General features: G+C 43.4%; 1 protein-coding gene across 1 annotated transcript in view; it reads left to right on the plus strand.

Moving 5' to 3' along the window:
- CLIC4 (chloride intracellular channel 4) overlaps nt 1-17,073 on the plus strand; it is a 46,707-nt gene extending 29,634 nt beyond the window's left edge. The window contains exons 3-6 of the mRNA XM_083625633.1: nt 3,175-3,300; nt 5,339-5,445; nt 10,607-10,788; nt 11,355-17,073. Coding sequence (XP_083481759.1) covers nt 3,175-3,300; nt 5,339-5,445; nt 10,607-10,788; nt 11,355-11,519 — 580 coding nt within the window. The 3' untranslated portion in view covers nt 11,520-17,073. The remainder of the gene's footprint in view (nt 1-3,174; nt 3,301-5,338; nt 5,446-10,606; nt 10,789-11,354) is intronic.
- Nucleotides 17,074-20,098: the final 3,025 nt, after the last annotated feature.

Raw genomic sequence — 20,098 nt, forward strand, 5'->3', positions numbered from 1 at the left:
GCACACAGTTAAGGGCAGGTTTGTGGCAGCTGAATGTTCTGCTCTTATTCTCTGCCATGAAACAAAAATCTGGGAGAGGCTGAATTGGACTAGCCGCTAGATGGATCAGTGGTCTGACTCAATGTAAGGCAGCTTCCTGTGTTCCTGAATTACTGAATAGTGGTTTTGGTGTAACATTGCACAAAATTCGTCTACCAAGAAATGGCATGACTAGCGTGTAAAAGAAAGGCCTATTATTGCTAGGCAATACTTTTTAGGTAGGACCAACAAAATTGTCTCCCAAATACTGAGTAAGCTTTGGAGTTTTCCAAATTATTAACCAAACTAGCGTGGAGGTGGAGGTGGAGGATATGAAAACAAACCCTAACATGCAAAAAATTAGGCTGCTGGATGGAATCCCAAGATAACAGTTGTAGGATGGCTGAATTAGTCCAGTCTCTGATAATACTTGTGTGTATCCGTTTATACCTGGGATCCTGGGGTGAAGAAGCAGTGGCTGATCAGCACTTTTTAATAACTTAAATCTAGCTTTGGCATGGGACACCTTGTTTTATGGAGAGCCCTGTTTTCTCATTCTTTGAAAACTCTAAGCAGATGGGAATAATGGCAAGACATCAAGCTGTGGCTGTGCTTGCTTTCGAAGTTTCCCCTGTTCAGAGGAGAGGTCTGGTGGCTGCCTTGTGTTGATTCTTTTCCCTTTTTAGTTTTGCTTGTTAGTTTATACATCTGTTCAGCTCCCCATGGCCTTTCAGGCCATTTGTTGTACCAAGCTTCTGCCTGTCCTGCTTGCTGCATGTCTGGTTCAGTGCTAAATTCTAAAACTGGTTTTGTGTGAAGATCTTGTGTGCTTCTGGCTTACTAAAATACTGGCTTAATACCCTGCAAAGTGCAATGCTGAGGTCAGTTCATGATTGACTGAGCATCCCTCACCGAACCTTAAATGTGGGAAAGTCAGGTAAGCTGGACATGAAAGGCTGTACTTTTGTCTTTTGCATCACTGAGTGATTGCCAGTTTTTTACCACTGGAATGATGGTGGGAAGGTGGTTTTCTTACGCCAAATCCATGCCGGCGGTTCACTTTACTGGTAGTGCTGTCTCTAGAGTTTCCCAGTGTAGGTGGTACAGGTCAGATGGGCATTGTGTGTGTGCCTCAGATGGGCAATAATCCAGGGCAGTGCTAGACATTATTGTTGCAGGAAGCATCAGCTAAGCTTTATAGTGGTGTTAGCACAACATGGAAAAGTGTGGAAGCAAAAGACATGTGTATATACATTATTAAGTGCCCAACTATGTACATATGGAGAAATCCAGCTTAATTGGGGTCCCCCCGAAGGAATATATGTAGGGACTTAAAGATGTCTATATGCACAATTTACTTCTGCCCTTTGTATGTTTTGCAGCAGAAAGTACTGATGTAAGACTGATTCGCTTTGTGACAACTAGAATTATTTAGCGAAGGTGGAAAAGGCCACAGCAGTGCCAACAGCTTCCTCCAACGTCTGAGGTTTTTCCCCTGCCTCACAAAACTGGAAGCAGCCACCTGCTGCAGGATGTTGACTAAAAATCCTATTCAGGTGTACAGTATAGTCTGCCTGTTTGTTCCCAGTGGCTCAAGGCAGCTTACCCCTCTATACAGGCTCCCACTCTCTACTCCTGCTTTGATCTCCTTTTAAAGCCTTTGTACACCGCTGAAAATTGCAACCACAGTGTTAATGTTCCTTTCACTATGTCCACTAACAGCACCTTTCCTCCAATAACTCCCATATCCCCCCCTTTAAAAAGTCCAAACTTCTCAGTGTCTGTCTGATCTCACTGTCACTGAATTCCCCAGTGCACACAAACTTTCAAAGTAGTTTGCCCCTTCATGTAATTCCTTTAAGTCTGTGTTGGGGGAAAGGAGGCCCAGCCTGCCCCAGAAGGAAGCAGGCTTGATGGCAGCTGAGTGTCTGCTTTGAGGAGCCTGGATTGCTTTCCCCCTGCAGGTCTAACTGCCACTACAGTCTCATGAAATAGGACTGTGCCAAACAAATCCACACTTGCCCTGGGTGGTGAAATTGTTTTGAGCTAGGAAGTGTTACTATCGGTTGGAGGGAAGATTAATGGCTGGAGCATAGTAACTAAATATTTCCCCTAGAGGAGTAGCTCTAGTCCCAAATTTGATGTCATAACCTGCTCTTGCACATTTTGCTAAATGTGTTTTGGCTTAACAGACCAACCCCCACAATGGAGCTCCTCTCCTCGTGTTAGCCTGCTTGTGTGCGTATGTTGTACTTCCTGTGGAACAGAGATTAAGACAACAGAGCCTGTATCAGCAGAATGCAGTCTTCATGGCACCATACAGATGCGTTTAGGTGTAGGTGGGTGGAACCTCAAAAATCCAGTTAGCCAAAGCTGTGCCCCCGCCATGAGCCAGATAGGATGCATCACGTTAAATGTTACCTGCATGCATCTAAGAAATGTGCAGTGCAAGGCGTAAAGTGAGCTTATGGGTGAATATGATACGTCCTATGGAAGCGCAAGCACAGAGAGCTGATCATAATTTTGCTGATTTTTCTCATACAGGTTTATAAACCGTTTCCCAGCTTGAATAATAAAGACATTTCTAGCTTTCCAAATTAGTTTGAAGATTTTACTACGTAGTCCTTAAAAGTAAAATTGTGCAGCATATCTCTGGTTGGATACGTTGTGCTCTATCAAACCTGCTGGCAAAGTCCTTGGAGTTCTGGATTCCCAGCGGAGCCACCTTCTACCTCAGGGACACCCCCATGTCTTAAATTGTCCTAATTTATCTCAGGTTAAAAATGGTTTCCCCAGAGTACTTGGGCCATAACTGCCTTATGTCTAAAAGAGGATTAGACAAATTCATGGAGGGTAAGGCCATCAGTGGCCAGAAGCCAGGATGGCAGTGCTCTGCCTCAACGGCCGGAGGCCGTAATGCTTCTGAATGTCAGTGGCTTGAAGCCACAGGAGGGGAGAGTGCTGTTGTGCTCAGATCTAGCTTGTGTGTGCTTCCTATAGGTAGCTGGTTTGCAACTGTGAGAACAGGAAAGCTGTACTAGATGGCCCACTGGCTTGATTCAGCAGGCTCTTATTTTCTTGATAGCACTAACCATGACCCTGCCGGAATTGCTCAACATACTGAAAGTTTTAATGTAGACAACTCTACTCTTGCAGGAAACCTGCAGACCTTCAGAACTTGGCACCGGGGACTCACCCGCCCTTCATAACATTTAACAATGAGGTGAAGACGGACGTGAACAAAATTGAAGAATTTCTCGAAGATGTCCTCTGTCCACCCAAGTAAGTGTTACTAATGAGGGGAGGTGTATTGCAGAAAGCTGTTTTGGTGGTGGTGGTCTTTGCCAGTTCTAAGGATGGTACTGCTTAATCCTCTATATTGCTATGTACTCTTTATGCAAGTTAGTTGCAAGCTTACTTCATCAGCAATAAGAGATGGCAACTGTACATTATTACAGGCTTAGGGCCAAAAAGCTGTTCCTACCCTATCGAAGCTGTATCTATGGTATCTTTGTGCAACAGAGGCGAAATGCATAGGATTTCACATTTCTGACCATGGGGTTTGCTTCAGCCAAGCAGGTCGTGCAGCCACACCAGTCAGCTTCTTCATTGCCTTGACTCCCCCCTTTTCTTCCTTCCCATCAAACTTCTCACCAAACCCCTGGGCTATTGCACTCTTGGCATTGCTCTTTTCTGCTAGGGTGAGCAAGGATCGGATCCGAAAGTTAACTCTTGGTTAAGCATTTCTGTGACCTGAAAATTATTAAACGCAACAGACTGGCAAGCAGGTCTGAACAGAAAAGAGTCCTTGTGTCTTCATTCCCTTGTAAAAGGAGAGACCAAAGGGGATTGATGATCACCAGCGATTGCCATCTTAAAACTCAACATGAAGTTGGCATTACTGATATCGCCGATACTTGGGATAAAACCAAGTCTATCTTCTTATTTTAAAGTCTTGTTTTCCACAATAATTTTCCTTAGCATTTGCAAACTCTTTAAGAGTACGTAGGGGTGTTCTTGTTCTGTTTGAATTTCATAAGGTGAAATGCAGTAGTTTCCATACAGACTAGTAACCAATTCACTGTATTTTTCTTTTCCAACATGGTCCACAAATTTGCCTGCAACTGGTATCTTCTCTTTAATTCTGGAGAAGATCCCCTGAGATTTCTGTCCTCATGCTGAACTTTGGACAGACTTTGAAGGCAATGAGATGCCTCTCTGCATGGTCTGAGTGATTTCCTCCCCCCTCTTCATCCTTCTACTGCTTCATGGGAGGGAGGGAGGAGGGAGTCTCCCAGACCTTGTGTCTCTTAAGTGGCACAGTGCCAGTGACATCTTGCAGAGCACCTCTGTGGCTCAGCGCTTGCATAGCCTGATTGCTGGGAGAGAAGGGAAAGAATTTGCTCTCCCAGTCACACTGGGCATTAGAGTTGTTGGCACACCTTCAAAACCCACCACAAGCCCATGTGGCGATCACAAACGGTGACTGGTTGTGAGGGTCAGCTAAAATGAGTGGACCCTAGGATGTCAAGGTGGGTATTCAGTGTGCTGGTTGATAGCTTTTTAGAAATCAGTCACTGTTTCACAACTAGCTTAAATCAAAATTTTAGCTGTACCCATATTTATTCCAAGGTGAGTTGAGCAAGGGGCTATCCCCTTTTTTAATGGAAGAAATACTGAAATTGTGTCACTATATGCATATTGGGACTTTCTGGAATATAAGTTCAGCGCTAAACATGTTTCTGAAGGCTTGTCAAACATACGGGCAGATCTGGTACTTGGACAAAATTCTAAACGGTTTGCTGCTCAAGTAACAACGTATTTTAAAAAGTTGCATCCATTTAAATATTTTTCAGGGGAGGGCAGAGCTCCATGTGCTAACTCTGCAAATCTGTGGAATTCATTACGAGGGTAAAGCAGCATTTCTAAGCCACCACACTTCTTGCGTAATGTAATTGGCCACTGCTTGCTTTGGCAAAAATTCAGATGGCCTCTGACACTGAATGAATGACTCCTGTGAGTTCAGGCAGATGGAACTCTCTCCCATGTGCTCTGGGAAGAGCACTGGACCATTATGTTTGTTTCTTTCAGGTGCTTAACACAGGAACAAGGTTGTAGTTATGCTGCCACTGTGCTCTTCCCAGCTTGCAGGAAGGATGAATTAAGTAGCTACAAAGCGATGATGCAAATATATGCCATCAGTAATAAAACATTCTGGAAGGAAATATGCCCAACTTATATGGTACAGTGCCATGCTGCAATTGAAATCACACTGTAAATTCATATACAAATATATATATGTATATATGTTTCTCTTCAGGTACACAAAGCTTTCACCAAAACACCCAGAATCAAACACTGCTGGAATGGACATCTTTGCTAAATTTTCTGCATTTATCAAGAATTCCAGGCCAGAAGCAAATGAAGGTAGGGAATCTATTTTTGAGTGTGTTATGTGGCATTAGCTCTCTTTGCTATCCATCTCCCCTTCAGTAGCTTGCCCAAGTAGAGGTTTTTCCCAAACACAGACTGCCTTAAGGGCTAACGTCATGTTTTGCAATACAATTCAGCAAAGCCTTGATTATCTTTCCTTAGAACTGTTTCTGCAGTAGCAGAGAAGTGGGGGAGCAGAAGGTGCTCAATCTTTTTCCTGTGCCTTCTGTGTTCCAAATTACCCCTACTGCTCCCACCTCCACCCCCGTTGGCACCATAAGCTTTCAAATGTATGTTTACAACTCAGCAAAGGAAAAAGTGACTGGTAGCAGAGAACGTGCAGTAATCAGACAGAGTTTAACCCCCTGGCACATGTCCACTTCAAATTGTCTTTTTCTGAACTAGCATTTCAGCAAAATAAAAAAAAATGGAGTAGGGGACAGTGTCGTTGGTGTTTTGGTGCATGCATTTGAATAGAAGGTTTAGTGAGGCTTTTAAAGGCTTCTGGACCAGGCATGGGAAGTCTGGTCCCCCCAGATATTATTGGACTCAAATTCCCCTCAGCCCCAGCCAGCATAACCAACATCTAGAGAGCCATAGGCTTTCCTGCCCTATTCTAGACCTCGAGGGGCTGAAGTGGGCGATTCCACTTCATTAATGGCAACGGGACCAACATCTGTATGGCTGCCCTGCCGAGACTGTGTTCAAGAGCATTGTTTGACTTCTGAGTAGCAGGTGAGTTCTAGAGCAAGGCCAGAACCCTTCTGCCCTCATGTTTGGAAGTAAACAAGGTATGGCTCATGCAGCCTATCTCAGCTCTAATTTCCTAAGTCTGGCCAGTGCTGGAGTCCGAGGCATCAAGTAAAAGCTGGCCCTCTTGCCTGGTGGGATGAGACCTCTGTGAATGTACTTTTGTAGCCAGAGACAAAGGGAAGCATATATCATCTCATGGAGGCAGATTTTGGGGGCCATTGGAGGCTGCTGAATGGTAAACTTCATTTGATTCAAACATGGGGCACCACCCCAAAAAACAATAGTCAGGTGCAAGCCCTACTGAAATGAATGAAGTTCTATAGGACCCTGTGAAATGTTGAGCTTTGTGGTTTTTGTACATGGCCCTTTTCTCAGATAGTCAGTAAAACTGACACACCTAGTTTGTGTAGTCATGAGCAGCCAGTTGCTTCTTCTTTTAAAGGCTAAGGCTTGTAGCCAATGTTAGTCCTACTCAGAGTAGACCCACTGAAGGACATTAATTTCAATGAGTTTCCTCAGCCCTAATTTTTATCCTTGAAATGGGCAAATACGCTTCCTTTGTCGTCATGCCTAAGGATTGTCCTTCCATAGCTTCTGTCTTTCACTCATCTGGAAAATACATTATGGTCCTTGGAACTGACTCCCACCTTTTGAGCAAAGGCCCAGCTGTTTCCTCTCTCCATCCCTTGATTTGAAGTTCCGGGCTTTTCACATTTAAAAGATGTGCCAGCTGTGTGCATGTGCCTCATGAGATTTTTGTAAGTTCTGCTGACAACAATGGCCCATTACAGTTAATCATAAAATTGCCAAAGCTGCTAAAAAGCATTGGAGTCATTGTTTGCGCAACCACCTTGCTTATGCTTAACAGCCCTGTTGCATTCTGAGAGCAACTGTGTATCCTCAAGATAGTCATTCACATCTATTTGTATTCAACAGCACATGCTCATCAAAAGCTAGCAACTTATGTTGCATGGAATTGGAGTTGTTGCCTCTCCGATTTCTGTTTGAATTTTGCACCATAAGTGCCTCTGGCCAGCTCTTGATAGCTATAAATTGGGCTCATGCTGGAACTGCTGTCCAAGGATTATTATTTGGCTAGGGGTGTGGAGAGGAAACCCGCATTAAAGTGAAATTGTACAGACATGAAGCATGGAACTGCTTCTGAGTGAGTATCAAAGAAGCCAATTCCATAGAATCTGCTACTGCATAACTAAGTTCCTGTGTTTGCAATCTTTTGTGTAGGTTAAAAGTTGCACATCCCACGAAGTGTGTCTGAAAAGAGAGGAAGCAGGTCATCTTTTTTCCAGCCCTTAGGCTTATCTTGATCATGAATTTTAAAAAGTTGGCTAGATTATAATTTGATAAGTCATCTAGAACATGTGCACATCCATTTGCAGTATTGGTTCAGACAGTTAATGTCTTGTTGCACCTTTTTAAAGACAAGTGGATTTATAGTGATACAACCTTAAATGTACTTGAGTCCCTTTCATCAGATGCACAAAAGGAATGTTCAGTTTGCCTGCAAACAAATATGCACAGATACAGAAGGAAATACTGAAATACGAGCTCAGTAGGTTGTAAAATGTGTTCATATGTGCACCCGCTTGCTTAGTCTTATGTATTCATGTGCATCTGTTCCTGCTGCTCTGTTTTTTCATGGCCATGTGCCCCCACTGTCCACAGCTTTATACGCAGGTGTATTTGTCAAGTGAAGATAACATTTCTTGCATCAGATGAAGTGGACACTTGTCCACAAAAGCTCATGCCAAAACAAGTTTCTTTAATGCGCCACAAGCTGTAGTAGACCAATCCTCTGATAGTAAAGAGAGAGGTGAGCAATGGAATCTGAAAGACACTAAGCAGTAGCCATGTGTAGGAGGTGGGCAAGGCACTAGACTAGAAAAGCTGAGGTTCTTAGGGATGCTATGATCTACACCAGGAAGCAGATTTTGAAAAAAAATGTAGCTATGATGAATACCCCCAGCCAGCTTTTTCCAAGGGCCAGCTTTCCATCATTTAGGAAATCTTTCCTCTTTCCAGCCAAATCTACTTTCCTTTAACTCAGGGGTGGCGAACATACACTCTTCATGATGCTGGACTCCAGCTCCCATCAACCCCTGCCTACATATCCAGTGGCTGGGGATGAAGGGAGCTGGAGTCCAACAACATCTGAAGGGATCCAGGTTCCCCATCCCTAGTTTAGCCTAAATCTGTCCTATGTGACTCTTGTGAAAATCTGGAATTTTTCTAGCTTCAGCTCCCCACCAATAATTAGTGAGTTGGCTGGAAAATTCTATACTCATAATTTTTATTGCCTGGTGTACCTACCGTTGGCATTTTCTCTGAAAGCTCTGCCAATTTTTTCCTCTTGTATCAAACAGTGTGCTACCCTTGGTGGTCTAAAAATGGCACTTAAACTGAATCCACAGACCTATAGACCTTGGATTATGTTTCCTGCTAGTAAATGAGAAATCTGTGGTTGCTAGGCGACCTTTTGCCACAGGGACCTCATACAGCAGCTCATTGTAAGGAAACAATATTGACAGCAGTATCTTTTCCATGGTGCATTTTTTTGGTGGCTTTTGTACACTGTTACAGTTTCTGCTCACTTTCTATCTGCTTTTTTCCTTTGTGGCCTGTAAAATACTGTGCTTAGGGGTGGATTGGCCATGTAGGTTATTGCTTAAGTCATTTGCAAGGCTGAGCTACTGATGAGGATTGTCTCAGGCTCACCTTTAACCCTGAATATATCAAATAGTCCCAGCTCACTTATGCCCTGTGCTGAAGATCAGCATTCTACAGTTTAGCTATCTGTATTTTGTGATCTGTGGAAATCGTGCGGAAATGCGTGTTTTATTCTGCATAATTCCGCTTCTGTAGTCATGGGGGAGGAGCTGTATAGGGCACTGAAGTCCCACCCACTGGCAATCCTTCTCAAGTCTTCACAACCACAAGGGCTAGAAACCTATTTTTCATTAGAGATTATTCTTAAAATTTTGCAGCAAGTATTTCATTCTGTGGCTTTTCTGGACTTGCATGGAATTGCAGCATACACATAGCCATGATTACCTAAAATAAATCCTGATGGCATTGAGCTTTGGGAAACAGATATAGCTAGACATTAGTTGGAAGGCAAGATGGAGGCACAGGTCCAAGTAGGTTAATTTCCAGAATTCTGTGGAGTAGTCTTTGGATACTGCAACGCTCTACTGACTCTCTACCTCACTTGGTTTCAGATGAATTTGCTTTGACTATAAGCTGGCCTGTTTCTTCACTGTTCTGCCAAGTAGTGTCCTGTAGCTTGCATGCCCAGTGGCTGTTTCTCTTCTGAATTGGAGCAGGTGGGGGGAGTATTGCACACACCCAGAGGAGTTTTGCACCAAATGCTCCAAGGATTCTCCTACTCATCGAAGACATTGAGGGGCCGGGGCGGGGGAGAAAAAGGCTACTCCTGTGGAGTTTCTGGGAGGGAGCCATTGTCTTGAAGTCAAACTTACATCAGCATTGGCTCAAAACTGGAAACGACGCTGTTGTGACTAACACAGAATGCATGCAGTAGATGGGAAAATTCCAAAGCAGACAATCCCACAGAATGGCTCATAGTTCTCATTCCAGGCTAAGGGCAATGCTTTTCTCTGAATTGCCATGCAAGATGTGCAGAGGTTAGTTAGAATTCATCTCAATGCTGTCAGAGCAACTTTACTTGATGGCACATTGCTCCCGCTATGAAATCCGATCTGGGGTTTGCTTTTTCTACATCTTGCAGACCTTCCTGGGTTCAGTGGAGGCAGAGCTTTAAGGGTGTAAAATCTTGTTTGCCCTAGCCTGTAGAAGCAACAAAGCCTTCATTACTTTGATTCATTAGTACTTGTAGACGCGGGGTTTCTTTTGACATTCTAAAGTTTAGAAGTCATTGCTTGGATTGTCTTAGAGAAGGAGCATTGCTGATATCCTCTTTTTGCAGGGTTATGTAAATACTTCTCCAACCCTACATTCTTTTTATGGCCTTTCAAACAGGCGGGGCAAAGCTCTCTTTCCTGTAAGGAGAGAAATGTTGGTGAAGACTGCCCTCTGCTGTTACTTCAAGAACTAATATGCAACAGTAATGGAGCTTAATGTTGATGTTAGCCACTCTGAGCCCGGCTTGGGCGGCGGAGGGCGGGATATAAATAAAATTTATTATTATTATTAAGCAGAAATTGAGTGCTTCATCAGGGCTGAAAGGGCCACATTCTAAACGGCACCCCAAGTGAACAGATTCTCCATTTTTTGCTTGGTGGGTGATTCATAGATCGCTTGGCGCTGTTTCCATTGGGGGTTAGGTACGTAGGTTTCAACTGTGATTGATTTATCCAGCACCATTGGCTTTCCTTCTTCCTTTTTCACTGGCTAACTCTTCCAGCCTTGGAGAGAGGCCTTCTGAAAACTCTGCAGAAGTTGGATGAGTACCTGAATACACCTCTCCCTGATGAGATTGATGAGAACAGCATGGAGGATATCGCAGCTTCCACCCGCAAGTTTCTGGATGGTGACGAGATGACGCTAGCAGACTGCAACTTGTTGCCCAAACTACATATTGTCAAGGTGGGTGGAACTACCTTGAGGGCTAGTTTACATTTGACGCTTGACTCAACTGAACGAGATAATTTCCTGTAGTGGCAAATGGGCTTTGGGAAATTCTATTGGGTGCCTGCACACCTACAAGTTGCCACTGATGCTAAGCTTCCTATTCATTTTACAGGGAAGGGGCCATACCCAAGTTGCATGTAGAAGATTGCAGGTTCAATCCCTGTCTTACACTGTGTCAAATCATTGGCCCATCTATTTCAATATTGCCCACACTGATTGGCAGCTGCTGTCCAGGATTTCAGTCTCTCCCAGCATTACATGGAAATGCCTAGGATTGAACCTGGGATCTACCACTCTACCTCTGCTTTTACCACTGAGCTCCACCCCTTCCCCTGTATTAGGCAAGATGGACAAATAATCTGACTTGGTATTAAGCAGCTTTCCCTCTCATTCTTATATGCAGACAAGTCCGATGCTATTTTGTGGTTCTGGTTGCGGTCTCAAAGCACAAAAATTATGGGCTGGTCCCATCTCTCTTTGGACATTGTAAAACAGCTGTTCTTCCCTTTCTTTGTTCCTAGGTTGTGGCCAAAAAGTATCGCAACTTCGATATTCCCAAGACAATGACTGGGATTTGGAGATACCTGACAAATGCCTATGGTCGTGATGAATTCACCAACACTTGTCCTGGAGACAAAGAGATTGAATTCGCCTACAGCGATGTAGCTAAGAGACTCACTAAATAAGCAGTGTTTCGCACACATTTCATAACGAAACGCTTCTTTTAACAGACTGCTCCCCTTTTGTCTTTTTAAGATAGTGATTTACTTTGCATGTACTTGCAGTTATTCAGTGTTACATTGGGTAGACCAGGTATTTTTTCTCTTTCAAAAAATGCAAACCAATGTTATGCCGTTTGCTTGCTTTGTATCCTATAATAAGCAAGCTGAGCACAACAGTTAATGTTGCAGTGAAGCAATTCTGGAACCTGGCCCAGAACTGCTGAGTGGGACCCCTACTTTTACTACCTGGGCCTGCAGATCCTGGGTCTCAATTAGGTAGGACAGCCATCTTACATAGTCCAAGGAACCGAGTGGTAAAGCTTTTCCTGGATTGAGCATTTCAGGTAGTGGGAGTGGAGTGCAAGTTTGAACACTTTCCCTATATTAGAAGCCACCTTCTCTCTCTTGTCTGCACACACTTGGCTTGTTGGGGAGATGGCTTCAGCATGTTCTTCTCCGATAGAATATTTTAATGCGCAGAATTTTATTCATTGCAGAGCGAATACAGCCTCCGCAGCTCCAAATTTAGGTGATTCAGCCTAAGGAAAGGTTGTTGTTGTTTTTTACCACTTGCTTCTTCTGATTATATAAAGTGGCCTTTAAATCTCAAATTGCATCTTGGGATTTTCAGATTTGTTTAGGAAGCACTTCTTGGTGTGATTTAAGGATTATTTATGTATTTTCGAGATGCTATTGCATACCTTAGCTCTCCTGAAACACTCTACCTGCTGGTCTGTCTGAACAGTGCACCAAAGTCTCTTACTGCCTCACCGAAAAGAGCTACATGCAAAACCTTTGGGCAAGCATGCCTGCTCATGAGGAAAAAGGGCACATTTCAATAAGTTCAAATGCCACAAGCTGTGACCCATAGACACCAGGAACCCAATAAACTGTGTTCTTGGAGGTGACAAGGGTTCACTGCATATGCTTGCATTGGGGGGTGGAGGGGGAGTACATAAGTCTCCAACTGATTGGATCAAAAAGCAAGACATCTTTATTGGATGAAGCACAATAATCCAAGGCCATAATAGCAAGTTGCTTTTTTTTTTTTTTGGCACTAGGAGGCTTGTCAATATGTGGGATTTATTTCTTAAGTAACATCATTCCAAACCTGAGCTGTCAAGCAGCCTAAATATGCCAGATGTTTCTACTCAACTTGTAACTACTCTTTTATGTTGCTAGCAAGAAATGCTGTGGTTGGGTGCCAGGGGTGCTTTCTTCTCACTGTGCTAATGTCAGATTCCTGCAAGTAACTATTTTTTATTTTTAAATATGTGCAAGTGGCCTTTAGATACCAACTGTTTTGCCTTACGTGCATAATTCCATATTGATGATTTTCTCCTTGGTCGTTTGTAAGTGTGGAATGTGGAGTTCTCAGCCCCTCTTTCAATTGTTTCTCCCTTCAATAAGTCACATCTGACTGCTGCATATGTACCTGATCTATATTTTTTCACATCACAGTCATTAACACATTACAAGGTCCAAGTTGTGTATTTCTAGAACAGCACCAAGGAATAGCACTGTAAAAACAAAAATGGTTTGTGTTTCTGACTTGGGTTTTCTTTAATAAAAGGAAAGGCAAGGATTTGAGGCATGGAGCAAACTTTCTATTTATTTTAAATGCCATCAAAGACTACTCCAGCCAATCAACACTAGCCTTCTTGCCAGCGTACCTTTTGTAACTTTTACACTGGAGTGTACATTTTTAAAGCACGTATAAGGGCTCCTGTTAACAGACTTTCTCTCAGCCCAACTCTGTACATACTTGCTCAGAAGAGAGTTGCCCTGAGTTTGGCGTGGTTTATTCCCAAGTACACGTGTGTAGCATTGCAGCCTGGCTTACTCAGCATAAGTGAGAGCATGGAAGAGGATTAGGGAACCTTTTTTTTGTACAAAATTTCATTTCGGTGAGGGACTTGGTGTTAAGAGCCTTAGGTTTGTGGTTTTTTTCTTCTTTTAAATCTAAGAATCATATTTACATTGTGATCTGATCCAATAAGTAGATACATGATTTCAATAATAGCTTTGTATTTGTTATACATGCCTTTGTGGTGCCTTCTTTCTCTTTGCCAGTATTCACAAAAGCCAGTCTTAGGCTTAAGGGTGGCCCCAAAGCATCCTGCAGCTTTGACACAAAACACTAGAAGGTAGAACCTTTTCTAGCATGTTTGTACCTCTTGGTTTAATTTCACTGGCCTGAAATCTGCTCCAGATTCTTCTTCTTGCTGATTTTGCCTTTAAGTCAGTTGACCAGCTTGGTGTACACATTTGGGGGGTAAGGTACCCAAAGGGTAGAATTGTGTTGTACAGCATGGTGGATCTTATGCACAGGGTGGTTGTCCTGCTAATGCCCACACTTGTTTGCCTTCCAGTTGTCATTTTGCCTGGCAAATTTAAAGTTTCAGATTAGAAGGTAGGATGACCAGTGTGACCAGATGGGATTCGAGGAAAAAGATGGTCAGATGTGGGCCATTAGCTCAAATTCTTGCCAAGTCACTGTCCACATAACCACCTCTTATGTAACTGCTATTTCCCCATCTGGTTACTGGATCCATTTAGCCTGGAACTGGTGCTTGGTGGATTGTGTTTATTTGAAAGCGTACCTTTAATGAGTCATGAAATAACTCTGCACCTCCCAACAGTATCAGTCAAAAGGGAGGAAGCAGCCTGCCAATTTATTTTAAATTACACCGCAGCACAGGACAACCTTTATCGTTTGATGCTGATTATGCCTTAGTACTGTTTGACGAAACCTTTCCGGTTTGAAATGTAGGCAGCAGTTGAATCTTGTGCTCTTGATTCTATTAAGTTGGAACAGAGAAGTCATTTGGAAGTACAGTATATTTTACAGAGAAGCATTATCTCTTCCTCAGTAATATTGATGTGCATAAATGTTCTTTCGTGTGACCAGTTATCCACTTGGTGTGTAGTAGAGGCAGTTTCTCCGACAAGATAAGGTGCATAATTTGTGGTTGCAAGTGATCAACCATTTGGTTAACTTTAGCAGCCCACATGGGTGAAAGCATTCAGTTTTCCTCTTGAATGAATAAAGATGTGGGCGTGTGTTTGTGGATGGGGGGCTTCTGTCATCAAATGGGAAATTTTTTTATAGTTACGTTTTTGCAACAGAAATGTGAAAGGAATTCCCATTAGCTAACCTTTGTTTAGCCTATGAAATTGGTAGCATTCATATACAGATTAACTTTCTGGAAGACAGAGAAAACCCCAAGTTTGACTTAACGTTTATTCTTCCAAGGTTGGAGAGAAGGGAGTGCGGAAAGACATGTGTTGTACCTACTGTATTTTAGTTTGGGAACTTGCCTAACCTGCACAAAACTGAAGAGTTAATGATCTTGCCACTTGCCAGTTTCTTACAAAATTGATATTTTTTATGTACATATGCATTGTTAACAGAATTTCAAATATTCTGCTTCTAGCCATCCAAAATAGCAAATGTAGGTCTAATTCTCACAGACATTCCCCAAACCCACCATCCTCAGACTTTTGAGCATGGGATGAGAGTTGCATGAGAACCAGAAGTGTGAGCAAGAGCAGCTCCTTGTAGCAATTCCTTAAATGTTCCTCCTGTATTAATGTGACTTCCAAAATGCCTTTCCACTCCTATAGCCAAAGATGTTTTAAATTCCCATTCTAGTTGTCAGTCTAGGGGCATTTGAGGAATCACTCCTTTGCCTAAACCCAGGCGGTGGAGGGTAGAATCTGTGGCCCTCTTGATGCTGCTTGATTCCCAGCTCCCAGTAGCCCCAGCGGGCACAGTCAAAGGTCAGAATTATGGGAGTTGCAGTCCAGCAACAAGGCCACAGCTTGTCTCACTTTTGCCCTAAAAATAGGCAGGAGTGTTAATATTTAGAATGATTGAAGTCATCTCAGAACTGGTATGTCTGGGGAAATTCTGTGCATGTATTATTGTTAGCCACGGGATAGTTGTGCCATTGAAAGAACCTGCTGGCTTGGACCACTCTGAGAGGCAGCTCCTACTGAAGGGGAACATCCCAATTGGCTGCATCTAATGTTACTCTGAGTGCAGATTGCTGCTTGGATTCTGCTTCACAAGTAACAAGAAGGGTTGAGGTGGCCCTGAAGTCCTTTCTGCAAACATAATTCAGGAGGAAAAGTCTTTGCCCTCGTCCTATGCCCTTTGATGTCATGACACTATGGATTCCAATGTTTTGGATGATGCATTGTCCACATGCTCTCTGTTGGGTCATATTTGTATAAGATAATTGGCCATTCTGCTTATTTTGTTTATAGTGAAATAGAATTTATTTTTAAAAGAAAAGCTGTGGGTTATATCCAGTGTTAGTCATGCTCCATCAGAGAGTAGACCCATTGAAATGAATGGGCATGATTAAGTTGGGCTCACTCGTTTCAGTGGGCCTATTCTGAGTAGCACTTGTAGCGACTACAACCCAGAGAATTAAAATTGCATGACTTATATATCAAGAGATGCCTTTTTAACAAGGTCACTTTTGCTCAGCAGGCAGAGCCTTGAGGAACAAAGAGAACAGGTGGAACACTTCTCTCAAAAGTGTGCAGAGCGTTTGTGAAATCATTACACTTGTCTGACTCGCACACGAACCAGTGTGCCACATTCTGGCCACGGAGGGGTAGGAAAGCAAACCTCAGGTTCCCCACCTCTGTCAAGTCCTTCCTGTGGGACTCTAGCTCTCATGAGCCCCAGCCAGCACAGCTGAAGATCAGGCCTCTGTAACAAAAGTATTTTCTGTGGACTCGGCTCAACATGCATTTGTGCACAAATTGGTTCTGTTTGTTATCAGCCTAAAGCTCATGGGCCACAGAAATTGGTCTAGCCTATCTTACTATGCTAGAGCTATGTGCAAATATTAACAGTGACAAAGAGAAACCAGCTTAGAAATCTGGCCATTCTAGCCAACCAGTGTCTAAATGTAACACACAAAGGTGTTCTAATTCATACTAAAAGTGTTATGTATAGTGGGGGGCTACACATGAGAGCTGAGGTCTGGCTTCATTCCCTAGTGCTTGAAGCATGTATATACTTTGGGGGGGGGTTGTGGAACCTTGGTTATCACTCACATGCCTACCTGCCTTTCTATGAAATGTTGCTTTAAGAGGCAATGCTAAATCAACTCTTCATTCTAAAAATGAATAACTGTCCCCTCCCAGCTGTGACTAACAGTAGACGTTTTATCCCATGTTGAAACCACAATTGCTTAGATACAGTCAAGTTCCTTCTTATCCTTTTGAACATACCTGAAAAGGTTGTTCTGAGCAAACCGTGTTTTAAAAATATATATCATCTTGTTTTATCTGCTCAACTGTTGCATCTGGGTGGGCGGGGGCACAGATTCCCAGAATGGGCAGGGCATTGATTTGGCGTTTGTACAGAGATACCTGGAATCTCTTATGATATATTGTAATATGCTTCTCTTTTCACTTTTCTGGAATATCTTTTACAGGTATACTGGCAAACTGCTGGCAGCTGTTTTAAAAAATAAAATTTATATTTTTCACTTAATATGATATTGGCTATTTCTTCTCTGGATTTCTGGGGCAGGGGCTATAGCTCAGGGGGTAGAGGGCATGCCTTGCATGCAGAAGGTCCCAGGTTTAATCCTAAAATGGGAAGGACTCCCATCTGAAACCCTAGAGAGATGCTACTAGGCAGTGTAATCCAGCTTTCTCTAACCTGGTGCCTTCTAGATGTTGCTGGATTCCAGCTCTCTGAATGACTGTAGCTTTGCAGTGCCTCAGCTCAAGAGAGGTCTTTCCCATCACCTACAGATGTGATTCCCTACAGATATTGCTGGACTACAACTCCCATCATCCCTGGCCATTGGCCATGCAGGCTGGGGCTGATGGCTGTTGGCGTCAGCAACATCTGGAGGGTGGAAGGTTCGTTTAGGGCAAGTTTCTCAAACTTGGGTCTCTACTGTTGTTGGACTACAACTCCCATCATACCTAGCTTTCAGGACCAGTGGTCAGGGATGATGGGAGTCTTAGTCCCAGCAGCAGCTGGAGAACCAAGTTTGAGAAACACTGATTTAGGCAATACCAAGCTAGATGGACCCAAAGGGGGTCTGCGTCAATATATGGTAGCTTCTTGTGTTTCTACATCGGTTTTGCTGGCTTTTGAATTTGAGATTCAGATGTGGGAAACTTACGAGATTGGCTTGGAAGTTGAATTTGAAATGAACATTTTGAAGGAAGCTGTTTGCTCAGAGAACAGCCAAGAAACTTGCACATTAGCTAAGAATTTATCGCTATGCTGCTTTATAGCAAAAAATGCCCCCCAAGGTGGCTCACAAAGGATGACGTATACCCACAAAATCAAGACAACAAAATCTTAACATATCAAAACTAAATAAAAACAAAAAATCCAAATACATTCATGTTCCTGCCAAATGTAGGGGGCAGTCCCCACAGATAGGCCACAAAGAGCAGGAGTAAATCCTACAAGAGGGTGGGGCAGGGCAGGTGGAGAAATGCTCTCCTTGGTGGTCCAACACAGTCTCTCCCCTGCAAAACAAACAACAAATTTTTTTTTCCTTCCAGTAGCACCTTAAAGACCAACTAAGTTAGTTCTTGGTATGAGCTTTCGTGTGCATGCACACTTCTTCAGATACACAAGTATCTGAAGTATCACAAGTATCACAAGTACCTGCAAGTGAGTTATCCAGGCACAATTTGAACAGCAGGATTGGGGAAACTCCTGCAACTGGTGCTATGCTTCCATTTGTCCTGTAGGTGTCTCCCTCCACCATCTTTCGAAAACACATATACAGTGTCCAGAGAAGAGCACCTGCTTTGCTTGCAGAAGGTCTCAGGTTCAGTCCCTGACATCTCCAGGTAAGGCTGGGAAAATCCTGGATAGCTGCTGCCAGTCAGTGTTGACAATACTGACTTGCTGTAAGGAAACACCTTTAGTTTCTCAAGGGGGATATTTTAATCCAGCAGCTGATAGGAATCTCAAAGTGACATGTATGTTGTATTTCTGCAAACCTTGGGGTTGCCCTGAGGCTACTGAAGCTTTCCTCTTGTGCCTGCGTGGTGACGTTCTGGCTACAGAAGGGTCACTGCTCTGAGAATAAGTTCACTACTGGTAAAAGTAATTGAGTCTAAATAGAAAAGAGCGCACGCAGAACTCAACTGTGAAGGCTGCCTATGTTGCCAGCAGAAAAGTGAAAGAAGTCGTACTTCTCTTCCACACAGCACCTAAACTATGGAATTTGCTCCCACAAGGTACAGCGATGGCCACCAGCTTGGATGGCTTTTAAAGAGGATTAGACAAATGCCTGGATGATAAAGCTACCAGTGACTGCTAGCCGTGATAGCTATGCTCTGCCTTTGTGGTGAGAGATGGTACGCTTCTGAATATTAGTTGCTGGAAACTGCAGGAGGGAAGAATGCTGTTGCACCCTTTGCCGCAGTATAAACCCTGAAGCAGGCCTGGAACGCAGCCGTTGTAAGAAGGTTCTTTCATTACAGGCTCCAGGTTTTCAACAGAAAACTGTTCTGAGGCTGGCACGTAATTGAAGCCAGCAGGGGGGAGAGAGCCACGTCTGAGATGCACTTTCTCGAGGGTTGTGGCTTTCTGGGCACCTTTTGAAGTGGTTCTTCGTAGCTGTTACTTTAGAACCTCATCCGAACACCATTTCAAAGCCAATCTGTTGAATGGGGAAGACCAGAAACCGTGACCCTCTTTCTAGATCTTCCATCAGCCTTTTTAGATATGCTGTGTTTTGATAAAACACCTTCATAGTCCTGATGAAGCAAGCTCTGATGGGCCAATGGTCCGCTTGACACGTTGCACTAAGGATTAAACCCTGTTTTATGTTAACTATGACTTAAGATGAACACCTAGCATGCCGGGACACATTTCTCAACATTTGGAAGGCCACAGGTTAACCAACCCCAGTTTATAGGATAGCACATATGCCCCCCCTCATACATGATCACATTTTAGTACCTGACTGTGCCTCTCTTTTGATCCAGTCCAGTTCATAGGTGATAGCGTAGATGACTTTAAAAGGGAATTAAGCCAAACCAAGGTAAATAAGCCTTATAAGTGGTTACATGCATGATGGCTGTATGCAGCCTCCAGCTTCTACCCCTGCATATCAGTTGCTTAGAGGCAGCAGTAATGGATGGCTATTGCACTCATGTCCTGCTTGTGGTCTTCCCAGAGGTGCTGGATTGCGCACTGTAGGATGCTGGAAGGGAAGTGAGGATTGGTCTGATAAAGTAGGACTGTTCTTATATTTTACGAGATGCCCAAGGTGCAAAATTGCCTGTGACCTGGACCCATCACTACTTGATTGCAGCCCATTATCAGCAATGCCCTCACTCCCAAAAAGGGGGGTTCACAGAGCAGAAAGAAACAAAGGGCAAACTGGCACTGCTTTTAACTAACTAACACCCTCTCTCTCTCTCTCTCTCTCTCTCTGTGTGTGTGTGTGTGTGTCTTGCCAACCACTCCCTTCTGATGCTGGAAGTTTTCCAAGGACGGAGAAAAGGCAAACTCATGATCCTTTTGATGGGAG

The sequence above is a fragment of the Podarcis filfolensis genome (genome assembly GCF_964270895.1).
Source record: "Podarcis filfolensis genome assembly, chromosome: 8".
In the NCBI taxonomy this organism is placed as follows: Eukaryota; Metazoa; Chordata; class Lepidosauria; order Squamata; family Lacertidae; genus Podarcis; species Podarcis filfolensis.